General features: G+C 49.3%; 2 protein-coding genes across 5 annotated transcripts in view; one reads left to right on the top strand and one right to left on the bottom strand.

The window, feature by feature from the left end:
- The first annotated feature begins 29 nt into the window (after positions 1-29).
- On the top strand, positions 30-13969 carry rgs22 (regulator of G protein signaling 22). Its single transcript, XM_029260064.1, has 24 exons — positions 30-182; positions 322-350; positions 1784-1846; positions 2084-2263; positions 3026-3111; positions 3328-3493; positions 4222-4426; positions 4509-4884; positions 5402-5563; positions 6089-6275; positions 6448-6579; positions 7279-7380; positions 7884-8078; positions 8348-8440; positions 8542-8708; positions 9606-9768; positions 10331-10489; positions 10672-10740; positions 10822-10980; positions 11121-11300; positions 11475-11714; positions 11891-12022; positions 12111-12258; positions 13519-13969. The coding sequence occupies exons 1-24, from the start codon at positions 158-160 to the stop codon at positions 13602-13604; spliced, it is 3504 nt and encodes a 1167-aa protein (XP_029115897.1). The 5' UTR covers positions 30-157; the 3' UTR covers positions 13605-13969.
- A 270-nt stretch (positions 13970-14239) lies between these two features.
- The window catches only part of vps13b (vacuolar protein sorting 13 homolog B), a 249181-nt gene continuing 236003 nt past the window's right edge, over positions 14240-27417 (bottom strand). For 2 of the 4 annotated variants that reach the window (XM_029245971.1, XM_029245969.1), the window contains exons 48-62: positions 26537-26707; positions 23005-23209; positions 21867-22055; positions 21466-21612; positions 21062-21330; positions 20829-20956; positions 20474-20667; positions 19940-20058; positions 18834-19606; positions 18284-18460; positions 18010-18180; positions 17740-17916; positions 16194-16296; positions 15563-15812; positions 14240-15024 (exon numbers count right to left, since the gene is read on the bottom strand). In XM_029245971.1, coding sequence (XP_029101804.1) covers positions 14776-15024; positions 15563-15812; positions 16194-16296; positions 17740-17916; positions 18010-18180; positions 18284-18460; positions 18834-19606; positions 19940-20058; positions 20474-20667; positions 20829-20956; positions 21062-21330; positions 21466-21612; positions 21867-22055; positions 23005-23209; positions 26537-26707 — 3322 coding nt within the window. In that variant the 3' untranslated portion in view covers positions 14240-14775. The remainder of the gene's footprint in view (positions 15025-15562; positions 15813-16193; positions 16297-17739; positions 17917-18009; positions 18181-18283; positions 18461-18833; positions 19607-19939; positions 20059-20473; positions 20668-20828; positions 20957-21061; positions 21331-21465; positions 21613-21866; positions 22056-23004; positions 23210-26536; positions 26708-27417) is intronic. The other 2 variants (XM_029245972.1, XM_029245970.1) reach the window with 1 other exon arrangement.

Genomic DNA, 27417 nt, shown 5'->3' with positions numbered 1-27417 from the left:
GTCCCAGCGAGGCAGTGAGTGAGCAGCTCGCGGCGCCTTTTTATTTTATTTGTTTGTTTGTTTGTCTGTCAGTGTTTGTTGCGCGCCGAAGCGAAGGACTCAAGGAAACAGACTCACTGACTGAGCCGAGTCTCGGGTCGCCGGAGGGAAGAGCAGCATGTCGGAGAGGATCCTCACGGCAGGTGACACCTTTTCCACCTCAAAACCCACATCTCGCCCGCTTCGCACGCAACTCACCCTCTCGTCACTCGCTTAACGGGTGAAATCACAGTAAATCTGCGCGGTTACAACTTTTTAAAAAACTCCCTTCTCTCTTCCCAGATCCCCCGGACATCACGAACGACAACTTCGTGAGTTTGTCTTTTTATCATCCTTTATTTTTTTTTAGTCTTTTGGGCCTTTAGCTGAACAGGTATAACAGCAGTACTAGTTTAAGATGTAGTAGAACTAGTCAAAGTGAAACTAGTACTAGTTGAGCGAAACTTTTGACGAAGTTCCAGAAAACTTTTGTGCCGGTTTCTGAGCTTTTGTTGTGGCAACGGCCGCTCTCCTTTATAATTATAACGAGTTTATCATTGATAATAATGCTTAATAAGATAATACAACGCCTAACAACACACTTTTACCCACTCTTATCGATTATTTAATGCCCTTGTTAACATAAATCTTCGAGTGACGAAGCACTTCATGTAAAATCAATGAGCGATTAGTTACTTCAGGACAAAGCCGAGCGCGAGCCGCTCCGTCTGACCTTTTCTTTTCAATCCTTCTTGTCTTATTTTGTCCGCTATCATTTATGCGCTCTTTTACAGGACTCTCCTGCCTTTGCTTTATATTACTTTTAGTTTTAAAACACAGTGAACCAGTTCCTTGGCTTTTTGTTCGTGTACAATGTCTGTTGGTGCTGTACAGGTGGTCCCCGCTATTATACGATGTTTCTCAGGTAACGTGGCTGAAAAAAATCATAAGTCATAAACCAAATGTCGTTTTTAGTGCATTACTCCGTGTGTTTCGTTTGTAGCTTCCTGCTACGACGATAAATATATAACATCTCCCCACTGAAAAATGTAAAATGTAAAAAGGAGGGAAATGTGGACTCAAAGGTGGTGGAAAGAACATCAGCAACGTCCAACATGTTGACACCACACTTCTAACAGAGAAGACCTTAAAATCTTATTTTATAAAATAAAGAAAAAGTCAAAAGTAGAAAGCAAAAGAAGGGACTACAATGAAATATGAAGAAAAGTACAATCACACCCTTTTCAACACTGAGGACACAGGAGGAGGAGGAGAGAACATTCTGGAAGGCCTCTACACTTTTGGTCAGAAACTCAACATCGACTGAAAGGCACTTAACAATAAGAACACACACACAGTCTGAAACTGCTTGTCCCGACGAACGGGAGCCTAACCCAGCAACACGGGGCGCAAGCCTGGAGGGGGAGAGGACACACCCAGAACAGTCCGTCACAAGGTACCCCAAGCGGGACTTGAACCCGAGACCCACCAGAGAGCGGGACCCAGCCAAGCCCGTTGCACCACCGCACCCCCCAACAATAAGAACATTTTGTTGTAAATATTTTTAGTTTTTTTCCCCTTTTTTTTGCTTTTGACAACACTCATCTCCAGACTGGGGAACATTAGGTCCCTTTTAATGGGATTTTCCCAGTACAGCATACTGACATCTACACACATTTTTCAATTTATATTAACATCTTAATGCGGGGACCTACTGTACTGAGTGATGGAGAAGCCTTCTGACTCATATTTACTTTTCCTGTAGGAAGAGCTCCTGTCTAGTGATGACCTACTGGTTTATTATTTCAATGAGTTCTTAAGGCTTCTGGTAAGATGAAGAGCATAGCCATGCCTTTTTCTTACTCCACTTGTGAAAGTGTAACAAACACATTGTCTAGGTACTGTAATTCCTGAATATGAATACATCTTTCACATATCTTACTATCATAGATACAATTACGAAAAGCTACGTAAAATGGTGGCTGGCCATCTTGGGATATTATTGAGACACTATACATATTTACTTTGTGCTTTTACAAAGTAAATGTCCATCCTTTCTCAACAGGCTTTTTCTACACCTTTAAAATACAGTAAGGACTGTGAAGTTTTTGAGTTGGTCAGTGAAACCGCAGAGTCCATATCCAAGAGGATCCGATCTCTGCTATCACAGTATAAGCTGAAACCTGCTGCAAGCCAGACGATGATCTCAATCAGCACTTTACCTGACAATAGATGCACTGTCTTGGTAGGTTCATGAACAACTGTGTGTATAGTAATAACCACTTCAGTGTAATGGGTCTAATTCCTGGTAAGCCCTGAAACCTACTTGCACAGTATGCTGGGTCCTCATGTTTCGAACGGTCGAGTTATTTTCGAAGATACAAACATTTTACAGTTTACTTATTCACTTTTAATTCCATTTTCTCCACATTTCTATTTTCTAAAATCTCTGTAGCGGAGTGAACGTGGCCTGTGTTTACCTGCTGAGCCAATAGATGGCAGTAAAGAGCACCCAAACAGAACAGGAGTGAGGACCGCCTTAATTCAACTCACTTCCACAGTGTTTACAACTTGTGTCTGGTGTTCGTGAGTCCTTGTGATCAATAACAAGATTACGAACATTGCAAATGTTTATGGGGTGAATAGTCATCAATCGGCATGGAATAGGAGTTTGTGGAGATGATCACAATTTAAAGTCAATTTAATTTTAATGTAACTCGACATTAATGAAAATATTCAATTAAAATTCTTAAGAGTATTCTTTACTTATTATAGATATGTTCCAAAGTTGTATAGAACCTAATCAACAAATAAATCGAGGGATACCTCTGTGTTATCAAATTTTTATTGATTATAACTTAGTGGTAAAATCACTTAAATGAGTTACAAACAGACTCCTGGTCTCAATTGTTCGTAAGCAGAGGAGCCAGTGTATTGCCATTTGGGCTACTTTTTAGCAGAGAAAAAGGAGGAACGTACTTTTCCACATAATTGTTGTTTTTTGTAGTGCTTGGACAGAGAACAGGGGATTGAGTGGATCAAAAAGGAAAGGCTTCCCTTATTTTTGCAAAGTGACTGTTACTTTGAATACAGGTAATGATATTCTAGAGGCTGTTGCACACCAGTAATTACATTGGTTAATTTCTTTAGATAGAGCATTATAGAAGGCTCTACATTGTAAATGTAATGTATGCATAATTTTGTCTTAGTCCACATGTTCTCATATGTTGTAGATTTCTTAGCATTTTGTTTGTATTTCTTCATCTTGAGCAGTTCTAATGAATATCTAATGCGTGTGATTCAATGTAGGCTTGCAAAGCTGCTATCTCAGGTAGATGGTACTCACTTGGGACACAGTCTTCTGGTGGACCTCAAGTATCAACCCTGGGCTGTGAGCCCTCAGTGCCACCCCCCTGCCCCTGTTGACGATCAGGGTGACGCTCTGATGACGACGCTCTGTGAATCCTTCGGTCAAGTGAGTAGGGTGGCATGCGGTGTAGTCCAGAACCCAGACAACCTGGGAGGGTGTAGATTCATGCCGCGTGTTTAAGCTTTGGTGCTGAACAGAAAAAAGTTACACACAGGCTACCTTGCGTAATGAGCATAATTTGTTTCAGAATATGTGCTCTTAAAGTTAAATCTTGACAAATTCTAATAAAATTAATTTAATTTAAATTTTAAAAATAAACTGTATGCTTGAGGCATAAAATTTAAAAAAATTCCTGCCTTGAACACAGAGAAAATCTAATTCAAAACCAAATCTAGAATATCAGAACAACTTTGGACTCCTTTAAATACAGGTTTAAAACCCACACACGCTGTCGGAAACCGCTTATCCCAAGCACGGTCATGGCAAGCCAGAGCCAAGCCCAGCAACGAAGGGCACAAGGCTGGAGGGGGAGGGGATACACCCCAGACATGACGCCAGTCCGTCACAGGGCACCCCAAGCAGGATTTGAACCCCAGACCTGCCAGAGGGCAGGACCCGGTCAGGCCTGCAGCGCTGCTGCGACACCGCAACCCCCCATTAGAAGATGATACATAAAACTGTTGTACATCTGTAATGCAAAATAAACCCAATGCGCATCTTAAAATAGAAGCAACATTACAGTTTTCCAGAAATTGGTTGCCTAGCCCTGGATTAAACAGACGTGTGCATGCTTGTACATGAACTGCATCAGACTTGTTTCTTGTCACATACAGGCATCCGTGACAGACAGCAGTCCCTGGTTCTCATTAGTTGAGGGGGGCCAGGCCTTGCTCAGCACCCAGGCAGCGCCGGCTCCAGTCTGTTCCCCATGGAGAGAGGGAGGTGTGAGTGGTGCCTCGGAAGGTACTGGAGATGTTCCCAGCAGCTGTGGTTCCCCAGTGCCCCTGTCTGATGACCCAGCCAGCTACAGGAGCAGTGGTCAGTTGAAACCCCTGCCTCTTTCTGCGAGTAAGGTCATGTGTGCTCCTGGTTACTCACCATCAACCAGCTGCTGTCTCAGGTCAGGATGTGGACATCAGGATGTCTGAAGAGGGCGCTCCTCCATCCCCATTGCCGGTCCAGATAGCCATGGACTCAGAGGTAGATGGCACTCCACAGCGCAACCCTGAAGGATCTCGCTCAGATCGGTGTGAGCTGGGATATGACTGGGAGGTGCCGGCAGGGCCACGCGAAGGGAGAGAACACACACAGCAACGGGACAGTAATGAGGCGTTTGAGATGGGGGAAGACATCGAAGAGAGTTACCATGACAACAAGGTCTACAACCTGGAGGAGTTTAAGAGGACTTTACATGGAACGCCAGGAGAGAAGCTCTTTTACCTTTGGATAGATATTGAACGACTAAAGACTCTGCAGAATGTGAAAAGAAAAAACAGGTACAGCCAATGTTTGTATATGCATTAGAGGACATTGCCAGTTCTCTGGCACTGCTATCTTTCATCTCTTTTGTAACTTGTGCAGTCCTGCTGACCTCGTCATTGTAGGTATTAAATCATTTTGTTTGCCACTGTTGGTGACAGTTTACAGGACAGGAACAGAGGTATGAACATTATAGGAACAAGCAAAGTGCCATGTAAAAGTTTTGTTGTGTTAGAGCCATGCGTTCACCTTTTCTAGGCCACGGACTCTTTTAAGAATATGATGAAAGCTAAGGACCCCTCCTAGAAACATGGCCATAAATATATTTGGAGAAAATATTGAATTGAAAGTGGATTACTTTCATGTAGAATTATGCCATAGCTAGTAATATTTTTAAATTTTATTTAGTTATTTTCAAAACAAGATTGTGCTTTACTGACCCCCTCTCCTCTAAGCGTTCGATGAACTCGTGTTGGATATATCTATTGAACCAGTTTCCTCACTGCTGTGGAACTGTCCGCCTCTTTGCAACAGGCTCCTGCTCCAGATGAAGGACCACTACCTGCTAAGCGGAGGACCATGCACGCTCAGTGTGGAGATGCTGTCCAGGCTGAACATTGCCAGCACCCTCTGCTGGAGGGAGGACAAACTATGCCGTGTCCAGGCTTACATCACAGAAGTAATGCTGCTGTACTGGTAAGAGTTCATATGTGCTTTTGTTCAGAGATGCTGGACACTGAATTTCTGTTATGCTTCTTTGATCTGTTGTCTTTGTTTTTTTTTTTTTGCAGCAATAAACTGGAACACTAAGTAAAAAGCTTTCATATTGATTTAAGCGATTGCAGAACCTGTTATTTATAATTTCTTAACATCTTCTTTTTATGGAAAGCAGCTTTTTTTAAAAAAAAAATAAATAAATTGAATATCCTCGATCTTGCTTTAGAACACTTGCTCAAGGTATTTACCCTGAGGTGATATAGTAAAATTACCCAGTTGTGTAAATACTTTGAAGTAGCTTAATGAAAAAACCTTAAATCTATCATTGTAAGTCCTCCTGGAGAAAGGTATCAGCTAAATAATGGCTGACAGTAATAATATCTTACTAGAGTACTTTAACTACCGCAGGACATTGCTAGCACCTGAACAGGAACCCAGCTGCGTTCAGAGAAGGTTCATTTGAAAAGAATCTGCTGCCTGCATTTAATTGTCCATAATGTTTAGGTGCCCAAGATTCTGGATGGTTCATTCCCCCAGCGGTGAGGGCGGTGCGGCCCGCTTGAGACTTTGGAGAGAGCAGCAGTTACAGCTGCTGATGGGCATTGACCCTTACACACGTGCCATCAGACTGCTACAGCAGCAACGGAGCAGATCCTGTGTTCCTTGGGGAGTTCCCTCAGCTGGTTGGCAGGTAGATCAACTATTAAACCACACAAGGTCAAGTAAACGGTCAGATCAGGACTTTATAGCACTTCCTACTGGTTCAGTACATTATTTTTTCTGATTGTCTCATCTAGGAGTGGGTAGTGGGTCTGATGGCAATAATGATTTTGATATGTGTGTGTATGTTTCTGGGTTCTTAGACAGATGAGGGTGCTGCTGGGGGCGGATCCAGAGACTGGGGAGATGACACGGAACGCATGCTGCAGGTCCTGGCACAGGAGTCGAGGGCGGGGTTCTTTTTCACCTGCTTCTGTGAGCACTCAGGAAACAAGGTACTACAGGCTGGCCCTGGCGGTTCGTTGCTGTGAAAGCCCAGGAGAGCCGTACGGGCCTGCTTTTCCTGTAAAGGGCCAGCTGTACAAATATAGCTGTGCAAGAGTGATAAAACATTATCTCAGTAAGGCTGGGAATAATTGGAAATCTACAGGGCTGTACTGTAACTAATTCTGAACAAATGAGTAAGACTCTTTTGGAAGAAAATTAACCACAAATATATCAGTAGTAATTTACATACTGGAGATTAGATGCCAGTAGTCCAAAACACCACATTAGAACGTCCACAAGGGGTGGGCAGCCATTGGCACTTGGCAGAAGTTTACTTCTCTTCCCCCCTTTTCCATCGATGGAATTTTTTTTCCCCTCTCAGTGGTCTGCTCTCAAACTTCTCTAAATATTACAGCTGGTAGCTTACTGGTTAGAGCTGCTGCCTTTAGACCCAAAGGTTGCAGGTTTGATTCCTACCTCCAGCTGTAATACTCTTGAGCAAGGTACTTACCCTAAAATTGCTCCAGTAACAATACCCAGTTGTATAAAGGGGTAAACAATTGTAAATACTTCAACATTGTAAGTTGCTTTGGAGAAAAGCATCAGTTACATGAATAAATTTAAATGCATCATTCTGCTGAGAGGCTTTGTATGAAAATAAATTGAACTGAAATTTTTCAGCGTTACCTACCCACTCTTTTTCACAGCTGTGGGAGAGCTGCATCCACTTCTGGTGCGACCTGCAGCTGTTTCACCAGCTGTTCGGCGACGATGGGCTGGATCTCTTCAGACAGCAACGCCAAGCACAGGTGAGAGCAGGTGCACTGCCATGGTATTCGTTGGGAGGAAACCTGCTTAAAGAGAAACCCAAGATCTCCCATCACTGGGGCCAGAACCAGGCATCCAGACTCCAGAGCAGCCCTGACTCGCTGCCTGTAAATCATTGTGTGACTTACTGTCTTGTCTCCACTCCTGGAACTGCTGGCCATAGTACTCCCATCCTGGAAGTAAGAGCAGGCCCTCAGGTGAAGTAGGGGTGGGCTGGTTGGGGATAAGTGACATCTGGCAACCTGGAGAAGGGGATATACTAGCTGGCCATGCCGTGCTCATCATCGCCATCTGAAGATGGAGCTTGGTAGCGTGGTCCTCATCATCACCTCCAGCTATAAAGCAGAATTCTGTGGGCAGTCAAACATCAGACCTTGACCAGAGACCTGTTTTGATCTCACTGTTTTGCCCTGGCAGCAGGTATGTTTTCAGTGTCTGGAGGCTGCAGTTCTGAATTGTCTTGTTGAATTCTGACCCTTTGCAGTTGTTGTACTATACCTACCTGTGCCCCAGCACACACATGAGCATTGGTGTAGAGGAGGAGTGCCGGAGGCACGTGCACGCAGGTCTGACGTCACCCCACAAGGAGCTGTTTGAGCAGGCAGAGCAGCATGCCGTGGCTGTGCTGCGGGAGCCCTGGAGCCTGCTGATGGCACAAGATGAGCTGACCTTCAGTAGCGTATGTCACATTGCTTTTACCTTGCCCCAAGGACCTTGTGTGTGCTGCACTGCACTGATGTGTAGGAAAATGATCATCACAAAGTAGACTGACCCACCACACCACCTGAACATCCACAGGTGCCGGAGATCATCACAAACCAGGCTGACTATCCCCGTATGAACCTTTCTGTTGGACTTCCAGTGCATCAGAGCAGCTGTTTAGAACTGATACACCTTCATAAATAGCTGCAACATTGTGCTATAATTCAATTTTTTGCAATCTTTCAGGTGCATTTGTGGGAGGAAATGAGGTACGTAGATGCAGTACATTACAAGAAACTGCAGGCCCTGCACAGGAAGTCCTTGCGCACACTGAGCCAGGTGAGCCTCCTTGTGTACGCTTGTGGTACTGCATGTTGGCTGTGTGTCCTTTACATGGTTTCTGAGCTCAGCATCCAACATGTCCTTGCTTCTTTCTTCAGAGTCCGTCAGCGAGCGGCCCCCCTCAGCCCCTGGTGGAATCCCCAAAAGAACCAGACCCCTGGACGCTGGTTCCAGAACAGTTTCGCAATTACCATCTGGGCCATCTCCTGCGTCGCCGGCAAGACCTCAAGCACTTCCATGATTTCTTGGAGGAGAACTTTGGAAGGTGTGAGCTGCTGACTGGTGTCCATCCGAGAGGCTCAGTTTTTCCTGTTGTCGTGTGACATTGGCACCTGAGGACACGCTGTCGGCTGCCCCCCCAGCTGCCACCTGTATCTCATTACTTTTCAGAATGCTAACCTGTTAGCAAATGAATGGCACATTGTTTTCAAGGGGAAAGTCAGCAGTTCTGTTCTGTGTAGCAGTAATCGCGTGTCAGCGCCAATTTGCGCTCAGGGGTTTGAGTAAATATTTATAAAACGCCGGGAGAAAAGAAATGTTTCACTTGGCGAGAAATGGCCAGAGAAGGAGAGGGTGCAAATTACTTCCACTCGAGTGGCTGACATCACATCAGGTCGTTCCAGTACCATACTGGCCTGAGAGAATTCCTCCCCTTTCATTCACACAATTCATTTCATTTGCATTTAAGTGGTTAAAACCAGGTTTATTTAGAAACTGAACCATTTTTCCTATTCAGCTGTTGTGAATGGAGCACATGTACTGAAATGCGTTTTATAGGTGCAGGTCATGGATTTTAGCTACCAGTTACGACTGTTCCAGAATTTGACCCCAGAGTGTTTAAGGTTCTTAGCATTATTCAGTAGCAGTACACTAGTGACATTGTTAGGCCACTCATGTACGCTGGTTCCTCATGTTATTAATGACTGATTTACAAAATTTTGATCTTTGAAGTACCTCACCGTTGAATAAATCGTGATATTAAGCTTTTGTTGATAGTCATGTTGTGGGTAAAGTGACTTTTGCTTTACAGACCTCCTTTCAGTCCCAGTTGTGTTTATAAGTTGAGGACCTCCTGTAATTACTGTCACTGAATTAAATATTTTTTGGCCCAAAGATAATTAAATGTAGTAGTTAATCAGTATGTCTGTGTATGTGGTTCCAGCACAGATCTGATGTGCTGGCTAGAGATCGGGCAGCTGAGAAGGATTCCTCAGAGGGATGAAGCACAGAGGGCACAGCAGTCTGAATCCATCAGGAGCAAATACCTCAACAGGAAGTACTTCTTTGGCCTCAACAGCCCAGCGACCAGGAAGGAGCAGGAAGAGGTGGGTCACAGTATTTCATGTTGACATTTTACTTCCAAAAGCTGCAAGTCAGCTTCACTGGAGCACAAGGGTTAACTTGAAAGGCTGGACTGGGGGTACAAGGCTACTCAGGCCGACCCACAAGGTGGATGAAGGTTTGTGACCGGTGACTGCACACTGATGTCCACGCAAGGTCCTGAGACTATGGGAGCAGCCTGGCCAGGACACAGTCTGTTCATACCTATTTTTATAGCATCTAGTGTATCTCATATACACTCTATGTCTTTGTGTGTTTTCTTTTTCAGATGCAACAGCTTGAGTAACTAATGAGTTCTGTCTTTACTGAACAAGGAATTGTAATTGGTCTTGTTCATTAAAGTGTTCTCTCTCCATTCTTTAATTGTGCTCATCCTGTTTGTTACCATGCAACTTATTCTTCTAACTTAGCTTTTTATATCAAACAATTGATCTATTCACCTTTGTGACATTCAAGTAAATATTTATTTTTAAACTTTTGCAGTAACCTTGACATTAACATGACCATTTATGACTTGTGTGTGTGTTTGTGTGCATGCATGCACAGGTTCTGCAGAAGGTTGGCGGCTGGGGGCAGCTGCTCCGGGGCTATCTCTCAGCACCTGTACTGACTCACGTGCAGAACTTGGTAAGGCGCCGCATAGAAAACAAGTGGCTGCCCCTCTACCTGGCCACACCCCAGTTTTCTGAGCGCCAGAGGATGCAGGTGAGCCCATGTTGTGAGTGGGGCTGTTATGGGGGTGCGGTCTAGGTGGAACAGTACTACCAGGAAATGACTTCATTTTTGGGACGAGACAAATGCTGGCATTATAAGCAGTGAGACACTAGAGAGCAGTGTTTTCAATGACTTTGGGGACCATTCGCACTAAGACCTCTCGCGGTGTCAAGGCACAGGTGACAGATGTGGAGGAGGACGAGTTCATCTTGCGGCAGCGGAAGAAGAGGGAGATGTGGAAGGTGGGTCTGACTCTGGGTTGTGGTATTCAAGTTTGCTCTTTGGGAATACTACCTATCCTTCCCTGTCCATCTCGCCAGCAGATGGACTTCTCATGGATGGCCACAGCCAAGGAATTACCGGAATTCTGTAGGGCTCTGCTGAATCCGGTCACCTGCCTCGAGTTCCGACGCTTTGTTTCACTCAAGGGCGACTTCCTGGAGAACGGGGTGCTCTTCTGGCTGGAGGTGCAGAAGTACAAGGTACCACTGACAGTCACATGGGGACACACTGAGACTTCGGTGCAGACCAAACACAGCTCTGGTATTTTCCCTTAAGTGGAAGTATGTCCACTGCTGTCCATGAGCCCACAAACAGGTCTCTCTCTCTTCTCGAACCCAAGGACCTGCACCAGTCGCACTCGGACGAGGCCACCATCCAGCAGAAGGTGAACACCATCATCAGTTGCTTCATCAACTCATCGATTCCGCCAGCATTGCAGATTGATATCCCCTCCGAGCAGGCGCGCCGCATCCTGGAGCAGAAGCGGGAGCTGGGGCCCTATGTGTTCCAGGAGGCACAGGTCTCTGAGATACAGCCACACATACACACAGAGTTCTTGGTATTATAGAGTACAGTGCACTGCTTCTTTTTGGGGCTGGATGTGATTGCTGATCATGCCCTCTAGTGCTGGGTGTGTTAGACAGATGATGGTGCTAATTGGCACCCCCTGGTGCTTAATGTGTGTGTTGTGCAGATGACTGTGCTGGGGGACCTATTCAAGCTGTGGCCAGAGTTCACAGCCTTCAAGAACAGTGTGGAGGAGCAGACACAAGTGCTTCCCCTGCTGGACAAGCATAAGGCAGAGCAGCGGGAGCAGCTCAAGAGGCAGAGGGAGGAGGAGAAGGAGAGGAGGGCAAAGGTAAGAGCAGGGTCTGCAGGGGAACACACACGTACACACCTGTATGAGGAGTGGTGCTTAAGCTGTTTAAGTTGGGTACCTTCTTAGGGGTATGATGACAGGGTTGTTCCTAGGACATAAACCTTCTAATGCAGGTCCTTAACCAGTAGGTGAGCAGCTCTAAAGCTGTCCTGAGATGAAGTGTGCTCCTGCTGTGCTCTGGTGCATTCGGAAGCTGACAGAAAATGATGTTATTTACCCCTGACAACCAGGAGGAGGCAGCAAAGTTGAGCTCACACTTTGCAGAGGGTCTCTTTGGGGAAGATGGCAGTGGCTATGGAAGTGGCCACGAGGACCTTTCCTGGGGGGCTGAAAACGGAGACACAATCACCTCCTCTCGGCCGGTGAGTGGCTCCTGTCCCCTGCCCATCACCTGTTCCATTTAAAGACTCCTGTGATCCACTGTCACTTAAATGGTTCCCACCCCTCCAGCTGTGCTGGTCATACTCGCGGTACGTGGCAGCGCTGGACTGCGAGGAGCTCCTGCTGCAGAGACATGCCCAGCAGGAGCAGGGCCTCGCCAGTCAGTTTACCTCCCGAACAGGTTCCCGTGCGTGTGACTTCAGATCACGGACAGCTGGTATGTCCTGCCGGAGTCACAGGGTGTCTTTTCTGAGCTTGCAGTGCTGTTCTTAGTAGTGCTTACTATAGTGCTATCCATGGTAGCATTTAACAAATACACAGTTTTCAAACAAACAATACCTGCACATAAAATGAGAAAAAAACCGGATAAAAAAAATCCCAGGTGACTTACTGTTTGACAGTCTTATAAAACTCAAATTTCTCTGTATTCATCACTTTCATCAGTTATCAAAAAAGTTTAATAATCCCAACATCCTGGAATAGGTTCTGTAAGAACTTGGATATGCAGACGCCCCTCAACTTACGCAAATAGACCATTCTTCAACCCCTTACATCAGTCAGAAGTTGCGTATGTCAGATTCCCCTTCCTCCCCCACCATTCAACATAACCTAGCCTACCCTAGTCATTTGTTGCAAACATGGGTATAAAAAAATTACATTACTATAGATGATAATCTTTGTCCATCTACTTCCTTATTATTTTCAATTTCATCTCCAAATAGACTGCTGTACGCTTGTGAGACGGTTCTCATTTTCCTTCAAGTGCACGTTTACCACCAAGTATTGTGAATAATGAAAGGGGTAAAAAATATGCAAAAAAAGCATTATATCAATGAGAGATGCAGCTTCCTGCCTTGTCTGGCTATGCTGACTTGTGCTCAGTGTATTTTGGATGTTTTGCGTAAGCGTCATCTGTTGCTAATGTGTATGCTGGGAATTTTTTTCCGTAAATCTGGATTTACGTAAGTAGAGGGGTGCCTGTAGCTATGATGTTTCACTGTAACATTAACTTTGAGCTACATTAAAATTAAAACCATTTTAAAATGACAAAAATATCTTCTCTCCATGAACTCCCGTTTAATGGCAGTCATTGATTTATCTCAACCATGTACGACTGTCATCATACTGATCATCAACATGAGCTGTAAACACTGGAAGTGAGTTAAGATGTTCTTAAATTCCTATTGCTTGTGTGTTTTACTGTTACCTATTGCCTGGGTATGGAAAAAAACGCGTCACTTTTGCTTCACATCAGACAAACCTCACAAATACAACAATTAAGAAAACTTATAACTGGAATGTCATAATATGAAGAGCCAGTGCATAAAATACCTTGGAAGGCAGTTTGGAGAAAAATCCTATTGTACTGCTGTGGTTCTGACCCCCCCATGAGCAACAGGCCTGTCCGTCACCTGCAGTGTCCAGCTGGTGTAAATGTGCCCTGACTCCTCTACCTCTCTGGCTGCTCCCACTGCAGACTCGTCCTCTGGACGTCGCCGTGTGTCCAAGGTCATACGGCGGCTCGGCAACTCTGTGTCCTGCCCTCACCGCGGCCACAGCTGAGCAGCATGGGACCCTCCTGGGAAGTCACTTGCCTTCCTGGGGTTAACTGACTTGATAGGTCTGCTGTGGCAAGACAGGAAGTAGGCAGGATTCTAATTCCTGTGTGGAATCAGTACTTACACTCCAGCTGTACCCTGGTACTTCAGCCCAGGATATTCAGCCTGATGTTATCCTGTCTGCAGGCTCCTCCACCCAAGGACACAATGTCCACACAGAAGCTGCCGTTGATCATTCAGTGTTTAGACTCACAGAGCCTGGAGGGACCCGGTTCAGTTCTCTCTCCTGCCAGCAGGGGGCCTTTCAGTAGCCCCTCCCTCTCTTCCACCATCTAGTGTGAAGTATGTCACTAGTTAGTCTAATAGACACCTGCCTACAGTACTTATCTTTATACTCTGATGTGATTATTAAGTGCATCCTCTAATTCATGTGCAGTTCTTTACAATGTGTATCCTTAGTTGTGTAAGATTTATTGCACAACTTCCTCATGATAAATGTGAGTGACTTTTAAAGAAAACACTTCCATTAAATTAAGTTACTTTATTAGAATTAAATATTGAATTATATCTAAACCATTTTTATGTGCCATTGAAAGCATTTGGACAGTTTACAAAACTGAGTTCTTACATAAAGCTGGCTTAGTGTCAACAGGTTTTTCAAAAGGCAGTATCAATAAAAAAGTTCAATAAGTAGACTTGGCAGAGACTTGTACAAAAATAACGTTGTCATACATGTAGGGAATGCAAAGCTCTTCACAAAAAATAGAAAAAAACATTTGGTTAAAGCTCACATTTAAAGAGATTAAATCTTATTTTCAGTAGAGAGGCGGATATTGCACACAAAATGACATCAAAGAAATGTATGTGCATGATTTTGACTAATAAGCTCTTGTAAACGGCCCCATGTAAACTGCGTGGAACTGTAGTGAGGATGCGTGGACTCAACGGGGAGCACTGGGCCTTGCTGTGGTGTCTAGTGTGTTGCATGTGGGCGAATGGCCTGCGGTCCTGCTTGGATGCAGCAGATGTGTTCTGGGCCTCTTTATTGCATATGTTGTACATGACCCCCCCCGGGGTCATGTGTGCCCGAGCAGTGACCCCCCTGTGGGGGGGGAGGGGGAACACGGCCCTGTGGAGAAGCAGTGGCGGGAGAGATGCTGCACATCCCGCTGCTGTCAGGGGAAGCCGACCCTCAGGGCCTTGTTCTTGACGGTGGTGAACTTGCTGACGAAGACGCGGGCAAAGTGCGGTGCCACCAGGTAGCGGTAAGTCTTGGTGAGAGAGGCAGGGGGCTCGGCGGGTGTCACAAGGGACTGCTGTTGCAGGGCGCTGCCCGAGGGGGACAGGTGCCGGGACGCGCGGGTCACGAAGTCCACCAGACGCTGGTACTGCTGCTCGGAGAGGCGCTCCCTGCTGGTGTCACCCTAGAGGGCCGGAGTCAGACATGGAGTCAAGGCTCAGCGTAGGGGGGCTGCACAGCCTGTGAGGTGGAACTACACACACACCTCTCCATGTGTCCTTGAGAACACAAGAGTCCCAGTTCACAGTGTTTCTGTCCCTGTCACTTTGGTAACAGGATTAGACTCTTTATTCATATACTTCTGTAGTATTTACTCATTTAAATGACACTTTTCTCCTAGATTACTTACACTAGTGCACTACTGCTACTTGACAATGTCTTACCCATTTATACAGCTTGATAATTTTTACTCTATCAATTCAGGGGAACTACAACAGGAGCAGGATTCGAACCCAGGTGCTTCACATGTGAGGGCAAAGCTCCAGCTGTGATGCCACCTGCTGCCCCATAACAGCACAGTCCCCAAAATGGGCCTCTATCCCATGATTCCAATGGAGACAGAGTGGCTGTAGCGCTCCTTCCCATTTACAGCCTGCGTGAGGAGAAGTTGAAGAGGTACAGAAGTGTCCAGAAGCCCCGTCCCCCCAGCCCCCAGTGCTGACCTCGACCTCGCCGGCCACCCTCTGCTGGCACAGCGTGAGGCTCAGCATGCCGTCGTGGTCGGGTTCCTGCCGGCATTGCACCTCGGTGACGGGGAAGGCCTGCTGCTGTGCATCCTCGCTGAGGCTCACGACAAAGAGCACCTCCCCCGTGAGGAGCAGGCAGCCGGCGTGTTCCTGGCCAGAGCCGCTCACGATGGTCACCTCCAGGGCCATGTGCACCTCGGGTCGACCCAGTGACTGCAGCATCTTCCTGCAGGGGTCACACAGACAGGCACAGTTAAGACCACCGCTCTCACACAGCTCTCGGTGCACAGCGCCCCCCGTTGCTCCACACACCCCTCGGGCCTGTTTATCTTTCCCTGCGTCTGTCTTCTCTCACACTCCCTGCTGCCACTCTTTCCTCCCATTCCATCCGCAGTTTAAAAGCCCCCGCGCTTGGCTTCTGAAGGGGGGAGGGAAGACCCTGCACCGGGTGCCTGATGCAGAACCCAGATCCACCCGCTTTGCGCATGAGGAAACATCTCTGGAGAAGATCAGTATGAAGCCGCCCCATTGTGCAGAGATTTTGCAGAGCGCCAATGAAACGGCTCCAAAAGCACATGGCAGTCACACGGGGTCACAGGGGTCTTACCAGGCATACTTGACGTGACTGTTGGGCGCAGCGGCCGACTTCTCCTCCGCGGGCAGGTACAGCTGTCTGGGGAGCTGCCAGAGTCCGGCCCCATGAAGGATGCCTTGAGAGGGTACAGTCATGAGAGCCATCAGTCACACAGCATCCTGCTGCAAACATCCACAAAACCCAAGGAACTGAACCCATGACCCCTGGCGGGATGGTGAGGGGCAGAAGCAATAGCATCACATTTACACTGACATCAATTTAGTGGACACCAGCGGCTGCGTGTAGAAGCGACACAGAGGTTGATGGCATCCTGAAAGATGGCACTGGACTCCACTATGTTGCTGTCAGGATTGAAGTGGATCGGAAAGAAATGTCTTCCGAGTCCCTTCCAAAATACTGAAAAGGATTTAGTAGCTCTGAGGGACAGTGGGAGCTCATTCCATCACACTGGGGCCAAAACAGAACCTACACACTTTGGACATTAGATCTGTGCCTGTGGATTAGCTTGATCCTCTTCTCACACCACTGTGGAATGAGCTGCTCATGTCTTGCATCTAAAACAGTTTGTAAAGCACACAAAGATCCCCGCTGATGATGTCACAGCACCGGACCACGGGGTAAAATCCAGGTCTGCTGCAGAACAGAAGAGTTGCCTTCCGGGACAAAGGGGGGCTTCCGGAGTGCACAGTGGAACAGCAGGGGGATGAGCGCGGGGCCCTGCACACTGCATTGGTAGTGTATGTGCTGTAACGCTGTGCTACACGGGGAGACCTTGCAGCAGGAGCAAAAAATACCGTTTGTGCAACAAACACAGCGGCCGAGGAAAGGGCAGCTCTCCAAGTAGCCTTCCAGTATCCCTCACCCCTGCAGGAACCTTGAATCATGAGTGTGAGCCCATCATGTCCACTGGACCCCATGGACACGATGATGGGATCTCTCACACACTCGCACAAAAACAAACAGTTTCTATGACCAACATTTGTTTGGTGTCAGAGATGCAACGTTTGAACACAAATGCTGTGAGAATTAATGAGCGCAATGCTGGAAAAATGTGAATATTAATGTTTTTATCTTCCACTTGTGCGTCACATGCATATGAAAGTCATTTGGAGGTAATAATTCCAAAACTTGGCTGGAAAAGATGGCAAAAAATGCGGTGACTCTGATTTTCAGAAGAATTTGATTTGTGTTTCGGCAACAAAACCTCAGTGCTGGAGCTGAGAAAAGAGTGGAGGAATCGGAGTTTGCAGTGAAAAGAGCAAAAAAGGAGTCAATGTCACTCAATCATTACTGAGGATTGACACCAATTGTTTACCCTAAAACACTATCGACTGCCCTGGATGAAGAGCAGATCGCGGATGTCTAAAGTGCATTCTGATATGGAGACAAGAGGCTTTCCCATCATGCTGAGATGCGCTCCTATATTTAAGAAAACGATAAAACTCGACTAACAAACGTCAATCCAGAACACGAAGTAAACCGCTGTCAAGTGACCTCCAGCGGGGAGGAAGGCTCCATCTTCCTGGACACACCGTGGGAGCGGTGGAGTTCAACTTACCGTATCCGGTCTGCGAGACCAGCTCTGCAGCGCCACCTATGGGTTTGGTGAACACCCCCACGATGCCCTTGCCCACACCGGAGATGACGCCCTTGGCCTTGCTGCCCGCAGATCCCTGTGTCTCCGAAGTTTTTTGGAAGTTCTGCATCGGCTGGTCCACTATACCCGCAATGGCGCCTGTAGAACGCACAGCATGAGCCAGGAGCGACGTGCATGTGCATGCGGGTGTGTGTATGTGTGTGTATGTGAGCGTGGGGAGGGGGTGCTGACCCAGCAGGCTGATGCCCAGCCGAGAGAGTCCCTGTCTCAGGCCGTCCCCCAGGCTCTCGGGCAGCTGTCTCCTCCACTCCTCCTGTCGGGTGTAGTGCTCCTCGTCCAGAGACAGGCGGTCCATATTGCGCGCTAGGCTGGTTGCCAGGTTCGTGATGGATGTCAGCGTGCCTATGGGGGGTGGGGGTGGGGGTGGGGCATGTTTCAGCTGGACTGACAACAAAGCCATCCCCCCACCCCTACCGAGGACCATAAGGAGGCCATAGGGACACACCTTTGGAGATGTGCTTGACAAAGGAGGTGGTACCGCGGGAGACTCCGCTGACGAAGGCGCCCGGTCCGCGCGTCAGTCCCTCGTAGGGCAGCCGGAAGAAGTCGGCGATGCCATTGCCCACGCTGCGCACCAGGCTGGCCGGGCTGCCTAGGATCTCTAGGGAGCCCACGACCCAACCTGCAGGGGACAGGGTGAGAGACGGGGGCACGGTCACCATCCGGGACAAGCCTTCAAGGCTGTGCTAAGCTAACGTAGCACTAGTGTCATGAAATAGCACGACCCCAGTCATTCAGAGGGCAATCGCGCTCACACGCACACGCACACACACACACACACACACACACACACACACACACACACACACGAGTACATGCAAACTACATGCAGACTGAGCCTGACTGACACCCATAGCTTAGGAATCAGGAGGCACCAGTGCTAACTGCTATGCCATTGTGCCAGAATAGTCAAATCTTATAGTAGTGATGATAATAATATTATGAAGGCTCCTATCCTTTGTGTGTGCGCGTGTGCATGCAAGACAGAAACCCACCGGCCCTGAAGAGCGCCCCTGCGGCGTAGTGCATGGCGAGCGCGTGGACCAGCTGCCGAGCCGTGGTGCAGAAGGGCCCCCTCTCGAAGAGGGAGAAGGAGAGCGGCGTGTGGTCCGAGGCGATGTAGAGCTTGAGCGAGGCGTGGACGCTCACCAGGAGGCTCACGGGCTGGATGGAGAGCTTGCGCAGGTGCAGCGGCCGCACCAGGGCCTGAGCCGACTGGCGCACCTGCTCCGGGAGCGAGGCCCCGCCCAGCTCGCCGCCGGGAGCGCCGTCCGGGATGTAGGTGTGGAACAGAGTCTTGATGTAGTAGACGAACGTGTCCTCCAGGTAGACGCGCGCCGGCTTGAGCTGGAAGCTGACCTCGTCGACGGCGCGCCGGTCGGGCGACAGAACAAGGCCCAGCTGCAGGAAGCAGGTGGCCTTGAAGTGGTCGAGGGCGCGTGGCGAGGAGGCCGGGTTGCTCTCGCTGGTCCAGGGTCCCGCTTCGGCCCGCTGCTCCTGGCACAGCAGCACGGGGAAGTGGAAGCTGGCTCGGCTGTACAGCTGGTTGTCCACCTGCAGGCTGGCGCAGTGCACCTCCACGACACTGGCCTCCGTGAGCCCCGCCCCCTCCACGCCCAGCTGGGCCGGTGCCACGCTCAGCAGCAGCTTGGACAGCGTGAGCCGCAGAAGCTCCACCGAGCCTGTCGGACTGGTGATGTCATCACGCAGCGCCACACTGGCCTCGCTCAGCAGCACCCTGAATGCTAGAGTGCGCGTCCCCAGCCTGCTGCATGCAAAAACACACGCTTCACCACCGGGAACCACTGACAGCGCAATGGTTAAAAGTGCATGCTGGCGAGCAGAAGGCTGCTGGTTCAAATCTCACCTCGTACTAGTGCCGTGGTACAACTGAATTACTACAGTTAAAATTCCCAGCTGTATTAATGGGACAAATTCTGTAAGTCACTCCGGATAAACAGACAGCAAAGCAATAAATAATAATCAGAAACCGCTTAATATTTTATGCGCTTTGCACTTAAACAGCTATACATGTTCAAAACCCATTCAAGGTAAGCGCCTTTTGCGAGGCAGGGAAGCATTTAGACCTGCTCAGGGGTACCTGCTATGGTGACTGAGAACAGCGTCTGCCCGGCCCTCGGGGGCCAGCGTGAGGGTCACGGTGCCGCTCAGGTGCAGCACGTGGATGTAGATGCAGCCAAATCCCGGCAGGAAGACCACCTGCGGGGACAGACACACAAATGCTCAACTGTGGAGCGAGATCACGTGTGTGTGTGTGCGTGTGTGAGTGAGAGAGTGTTTGTGCACTTTCAGGGACTATGTGCTGGACTAACCCAACTGTGCTGATCTTAACTCACCCCTAGAAAACAACACAAATGTTGAGGGCATCGAATTCTTCGAAACAACCAATCAGTAAACCGTACAACAGCATAATGAGGCGGCACATTTAACTAGAAGGCAGTAAAAGCCCCCGCTGTGCAGAGCTCTAGAATGCAGAAACAGTTAATGTGATTTACGCACAACGGCGGCCTGAATGCATATTTTTTGTATGGTTACTGTTGACACTTTGAAGGAGGAGGGGATTTCCTGCCCTCCTGTGGCAACAGTGGGAATTGCAGGGGCAACAGCCACACACCTGTGTGCCTGGGCTGTTGATGTCAAAGGCGTCGCTCCACTCTTCGTCGCTCTGCAGCTCGGCCTTCAGCAGCAGTGCGGGCAGGGACTCCTTCTGACGGCAGTCAGGGAAGCTGGAGAAGTGGTGGTAGAGCTCATGGTGCAGGGACGAGTTGGCAGGAAAGAGGCGGCAGAACACCTCGGTGCGAGGGGTTTCTGTGGGGAACGTGCACAGCAACACACACCACAAAACAGCCATAAGCGCACAGCCAGAGATGGATGGACGCACAGACACATATTTCAAATTCCGGGTTCTTTATGGCCGTCATCTCAGCCGTTCGGTCTGTGATTTTGGGAACGTCTCTACATCATCTTACCTCTGAGGTTCTCCTTGAGCAGTAGAGCGATGGGACACTGGTTGTGGATCACCATGTGGGGACACGGGTCCTCATTCAGTGAGACGTATGTGACCCCGAGGTGCTCCTGGTACGTCGTCACCACGGCCCTGTGCGAAAGGAGGACCGGAGTCACGTTGGCCATTGACCTCAGACGTGTATCGCTGACTTCAGAGGTTTTGGATTTTTGTTTCCGTGGCGACGGCCAAACTCACCTGGTGCAGATGGCAGTGAGGGGACATGTCTCCCCTGGGATGGCTACGCCCATTCGTGGGAAGTCAGGCCTAATGGGCGTTGGCAAACTCCAAGACACACTCTCGGACCCTGTCTCCGCGCCGGGGACGGTGCTGAAGAGCATGTGTCTATGGGGGAGCGCTGTCTCTGCCCTCAGGACGTCCCAGCAGGGGACAGAACAGGTCTGCGGGGCGTTTTTTGCCCCCCTGGGGGGCAGGGAGAAAACTGCGGTGTCTGGAGGATTGTAGGCCTGTGAGGACGAAGAAAACACACCAAGTGAGCTCCAGCGCAGTCGAAGCACAGGTGAGGTGGAGGAGGAGGAGCCATCTGAAACGCTGGCCAGTGACCTCGCGGCCTGTCCAGCGCTGTAATGGGCGCCGGTTACCTGGTCGGCCACTCCCAGGGCACCGCCGCAGAGCAGAGGCCTGTAGTAGATGTGGTGGGGCGTGTTGTTTACCAGGATGGTCCTGTCCTCGATCTGCAGGATCTGGATGCCGTGCCGCACCGCTGACGACACGCAGAACTGACACACCTGAAGTGCACACACAATCACAGCGAATGCAGAAGAGACTTCACTGAGATGTTCTACACGGGCAGCTGATATGTAGTAAACGACAACTTCTCCATCCCAAGCAGCTCAGGTTAAATAGGTTAAATACCCTTTCAATGGAACAGCAGCAAGGCTTCTGGGCCTTAAACTAACAACCTCCAGGTTACCATGGTTCTTCAGCAAACAACGATCTGCAGAATTACGTACGCATCCACACGGTGCCTCTCAGAGCTCACCTTCTGTCGGGCTGGAAGGGCCCCCAGCATGATGTCAACCTCCAGGAAGCCCTCCTCATCCAAGGTGAGCACGTCAGCCCCGGAGCCCTCATTCCAGCGGGGAGACGTCAGGTCGTGCACCAGCTTGAGGGCGGCAGACTTGTGAACCGTGTTGGTGTCGGCCCAATAGATGCCGATCTGGAAGGCCTCCTGCAGAGGATGAGAGCAGTGACGACCAAACTGCAACCTCAGGAATTCTCATCACGAGAGGGCGGGGCTTGCGTCAGCAAGTGGGTGTGTCTCCATGCAGGAAACTGTGGACTTGGGACACGAAATGGGATCTCTGACTAAGGAGACTTGTCAGGATGATGTCATACAGCGAAGTGAAAGACCAGATTCAAATGTCCACAGTAGGAAATGACAATGTTTTAGCAGAACCTGATCCATGACTAATGCCCGGTAAGGTCAGGTGAACCATGAGTGGCTGCACTGTGGCACATGGGCAAACACCCGAGGGGCCACCGGCCTGGTTCCCCCAATGTTCTCAGAGCTCAGGGGCTGTGACAGAGCGCCCCTCCCTGGCTTGGGTGTGCATCAGTGTTGATGAAGCAGCGCAGGGTCTTGCGGCCACACGGAACCCATCCCCGTTCGTGAGCTTGAGAAGATAAACAGAGTTGCTATAACAAAGGGCCCCGGCGGCCAAATGTCTCTCTGGCGTTACCTAATAAATCGCTGGCGCTATGGAAACAATGCTCTATTTGTTTCTGTGTCACCCGGCTGCTGCGAGTTTGCCACGTTCCCGTTTGGCTTCCCCCATGCAGCCGAAGCTCGTCTTCTCCTGCCTTTAGATGTGCTGCATCCTCAGCCAGGACCAGCAACCCAAACAGCAAAGGGCTGTTTACCATGGGATGTGTGCTCGCTACCGGGTGCCGTGTGCTATTCACACTGCGCAAATCAGCAGCAGCCGTCTGCAGCCTGTGTTAAGTGCGCAAACTGGAGCGAAAGCAGGAGAAAGATGGACATTCCATCTTAAACTGCTGTGCGTTCGAGTTCCTGCTTCTTTCTGTCTACAGTTTCCCATGCAGGAACCTAGCCAGCAACGTGACTCTCAAGCGAGGCCGGTGACCCCTGGGACCAGGGGGTCGGTGATGGCACCTACCTTGAAGTTGGGCGGTACGATGATCTTCCCAGCTGGGATCTGCAGCACGATGCTCTCGCCCTCGAAGAGCCACAGGTCCCAGTGGGAGCGGTTGGCCAGCAGGGCCCAGGGCAGTAGCTCCACCAGCAGGGTGTTAAGGCCCGGCTTCCAGGCTGACAACTTCACCTGCATGGGGCTGTCCCATTGGGCGAGGGGCTCCGTAGCCCTGTAGCCACACACACACACACCACGGTTATACAGTAACAGTGAAACTGGCAGTTGTGGCCACCATGAAAGGAACCTGTGAAACTACTAACTTTCTGCTACAGTTCATATTCCAGTCACATATATTCAACTGTCAGATACTTTTCTTCAAGGTGTCATAAAACTCCAGAGCTTTAGACACAGAGACAGAATTATCAACGTACAGTTTATGTCTCCGATACCACCACGGTGCTGTTTCACATCCCTCAAGTAGCTGCTGCCTATAGGAGATCAGGAGGGAAATGGCTCTGAAAGAGGTGGTTTTGAGACCCTTCTTGGACGCTAGGAAGGATTCAGCAGCTCTGAGGGACAGAGGGAGTTTGTTCCAGCAAACAGTGGCTGAAACAAAGATCCAATGGGAACATCTAATCTTTCCCAACCAGAACCTCAATGAGTTTCCAACACGTGCAAAATCCAGCCACAAAGTATTACTGGTCTCCACAACCTGAGTTATTCCTGCAGGAGGAAGCGGGGAAGACCAGTGTTGCAAAGAGAACAAATCCACAGAAAGGTGATGTGAAGAAATGTGTCTTGCAGCTTATTTTCAGCGTCGCCAGTAAAGTTCGGCAACGCCGAGTGTGAGTTCTGACAGCCGCTTCTGCCAGACCACTACAGAAAGCTGCTCTTCATGGCTGCGGAGGTGTTCCTCCCATCGCGCGGGGAGAAAAATAACATTTACTGCTTCAGCCTCCCGTAGCCCTGAAACACACTGTTCAGCCTCTCCCTGCCAAGTCGTGGTTCGCGGAATATGTTTCCTCTGTCAAAACAACATAAAACTACATAAATGTCATCTGCAAGAAAAAAAAAATTAATTAAACACGGAGTCGCTGCGATTCGAGGTCTGGTTGTGCTTACAGACAGCAATGGGTGCTAATAATGTTCCCATGATGCCTCTTGCATGGGAACGGGCTCTTGGCCCGGCGCTCCTTCGTACAGGCGGCACCGCGGGGGGCACTGATGAATGACAGAGAAACTCAATACAAAACCACGAGATACCAGCTCCAGAGGGACAGCGCACCAGAAGAGCATAGCTACACAACCGCAGGAACGCATATGGCCAACAGGCCTGTGTGTGTGAGAGGGAGTGAGTGTGTGTTGCGACATGGGAGCTCTTTGTACCAACAACAGAAAAAGAGAGAGAAAGAGTGTGTGTGTGTGTGTTACAATATGGAAGCTCTTTGTACCAAAAACTGTGTGTGTGTGTTACCGACATGGGAGCTCATTATACCAACAACAGAGAGGGAGGGAGAGTGTATGACTGTGTGAGAGTTTGTGTTACTGACATGAGAGCTCATTATGAAAAAGAGGGAGAGTGTGTGTCTGTGTGAGAGTGTGTTACCGACATGGAAACTCTTTGTACCAACAGAGTGTATGTGTTACCAAGATATTGAATTAATTATTTTTTTGTCAAAGGCAGATTTTTCTAGTGTTTCAAAAAAAGGACACACTCAGAAAAACAGATTTGCGCGCCCACACACACACACACACACACACACACACAGCACCCCGAGTGTGAAAGCTGGCAACATGCAGTACACCGGGGGAAGCTGACAGCTCCACGTGTGAGGGCCACGGGAAGCAGCAGCACAAATGGGCGCTAATCCTGCCGAGATCACACCGTCACCCCTCACACTCCACCAGACACCTGCAAAGAAGGACCACCGAAATACACACTGTTCTTTACCATGTCTCAATGCTACTCGCACAGTGTCGCAGGCTTCAGCATCATAACACTAACCATTCTGGTGTGATCTATGCTTTACGCAGAGCAGAAGCCAGAGCTCATGATGTAGTGTGATTAATTGAGCCAGAGCTGAGGGAGGACGCAGCAGCTGTGAGGCACTGTGGGAGGTGTCCGCAGCAGCAAGCAAAGGAGTGGGAGAAGGAAAATTGGACCCTTTACATGCCTTCAACTTGCACCTCTGAACGCTCACCAAGTGCTGGAACGCCACCAGCTCAGTTCTCTCCAATTCTCTCCTCCGTCTCCAAAAGAACATCTACTACAGGCTTCTGGATGGTGGCGAGTGGTCAATGAACTGCAAGGGGGTCTCATCACATGTTACACACACCCCGCCTCATGAGCTCTAGTGAAATGGGTAGCACTGATGCCTCATAGCACCTGGGATAGCACGTTTCTCCGTTCTCGCGTGGGTTTTCTCCGGGTGCTCTGGTTTCCTCCCACAGTGCAAAGACATGTGTTTCAGGTGAACTGGTGGTTCTTATTAGCCCTTAGTGTGTGTAAATAAATGACTACGTGTGTGAGATTTCCCTGTGTTGGACTGCTGTCCTGTCCTGGGTGTAGCCTGTCTCACACCGTTCCTGGGATAGACTCTGGACCTCCGAGACCCTGCACTGCACACGCAGTTACTCATGATGGATGATGGCTACTGCCCACTGTGGGTCAGCGCTGGCAAAGTGAGGAATTAATAAGAATGACAACAATAATAATTCTGACATGAAAAAGAAGTACTGGCATTTATTGTTATGTGGCCCCACTCAGTGACACCGATCGTGAGACAGTCCCTCCGTCGTGACACACAGGTGCTGAATTTGGTTCGGAAACACGCGTTACAGGTCGCCATGGTGACGTCACCCCCAGTCCTCCCTAAACGGGTATTCAACCCAGCGGAGTCTCCGAGGAGCGGAGCTGTTTCTCTTCAGCGGCCCTGCTGACGGAAACCTCTGACACCACGCCGCGAGGGCCCCTCCGCGAGACGCAGCGTCCCCTTGTTGTCCCGTGTTTGCGCAGAGCCCCAACCCCACCCGGTTACAGTTCTCCGGGACTCCAAGCAACAGCTGATCAGCAGATGCTTACAGTCACTGTGACAGCAGCAACCGATCCTCCTTTAGGTCCCGGGGACCTCGGAGCCAGGTTGGACACAGAGCAGACAAAGCCCCGCCCTCTCGTCATGTGCAAAACCACGGGGCAGGACAGCAGCGGACTCTCGCACACAGCTCCCGGCTTTGTCTCACAGCTGGACGGCGGGACCTGCCCCGTCCGCCCACGTCCAGCCCTCATCGTATTTCTTTAAGAACAAAAGGTTACAGTTACGCTTTCCACCTTCTTGCTCTCCCCTGTAACTTACCGTGTTGGACAGTTCCGGACAGTTTACTGTCAAGAGCAGCGAGAGGATGGACCCGTGCAGCCTGACAGGCGCCCTCTAGTGGTCGGCCACAGACTCACAGGGGCTTAAGAGCGCAGTGAAAACCGCAGGGCAGCGCAGCACTGACAGCGATTGCAGCGAAAAGCAGGAGCTGCTGGACAGCTCATCAAAGGGACGGTCAGTACCTGTCAGACACCTTCTTCACGTAGGGCCACGGTGGCTCAGCGCAGACCTCCTTCCCGTAGAAATCTGGCAGGATGTGCTCCTGGCTGCCCCCCCCCGGGGCCTTGTTCACTATCTGCTTGATGAGGCCGGTAGAGATTGGCACGGCGCACTGGGAGACCTCCTCCTCCTCCCTGCATCACGACACAGACCAACAGACACACTGTAACAGCACTATAGTACAGCGCAGCGTTACACCGCTACATTGCACCATTTCACCGCAGTATGAAGGTTATTTACATTTTACATTTACATTTATTTATTTAGCAGACACTTTTCTCCAAAGCGACTTCCACTGAACTCTATGTAGTGTTATCAGCCTAACACACCTTATTCACCGCGGTGATTTACACTGCTAGATGCACTACTTACACTGGGTCCCTCATCCATACATCAGCGGAACACACACTCTCTCTCTCAGTCTCTCCCACACACACACACACACACACACACAATGGGTGAACCTGAACAGCATGTCTTTAGACTGTGGGAGGAAACCAGAGCACCCAGAGGAACCCCACACAGACACGAGGAAAACATGCAAACTCCAAACAGACCAAGTGGGGATCAAACTCACATCCTCTCGCTCCACTCAGGCGCTGCGAGACAGCAGAGCTACTCGCTGTGCCACCCATTTAACAGTTCATCACAGTCATAGAAAGTCCTCATGACACTTTTGTACTTGTGCTCAATGACTGAGTTCAGCGGTACATATCTAATAGAAAAAGGGATTCGCAGGGACAAAGGTGGTGACAGAGCTGCTCTCAGGAGGACCGTTCCACTGTAGGTAAAGACACACGTGACCGACGGCCCACTGGACGACGCGCTACGATGCGGTGTCAGT

The sequence above is a fragment of the Scleropages formosus genome, chromosome 18 (genome assembly GCF_900964775.1).
Source record: "Scleropages formosus chromosome 18, fSclFor1.1, whole genome shotgun sequence".
NCBI classification, from domain to species: domain Eukaryota; kingdom Metazoa; phylum Chordata; class Actinopteri; order Osteoglossiformes; family Osteoglossidae; genus Scleropages; species Scleropages formosus.
Note: the sequence above shows the minus strand (reverse complement) of the source record. Positions and strands in the feature narration are given on the sequence as shown.

Bases quoted from the DNA above. Each gene is read 5' to 3' on its own strand.
- rgs22 (XM_029260064.1), top strand. From the start codon at position 158: ATGTCGGAGAGGATCCTCACGGCAG. The intron at 4,885-5,401 runs GTACAGCCAATG...TCTTTGCAACAG, and splicing joins AATGTGAAAAGAAAAAACAG to GCTCCTGCTCCAGATGAAGG. The intron at 10,741-10,821 runs GTGGGTCTGACT...TCTCGCCAGCAG, and splicing joins AGAAGAGGGAGATGTGGAAG to ATGGACTTCTCATGGATGGC.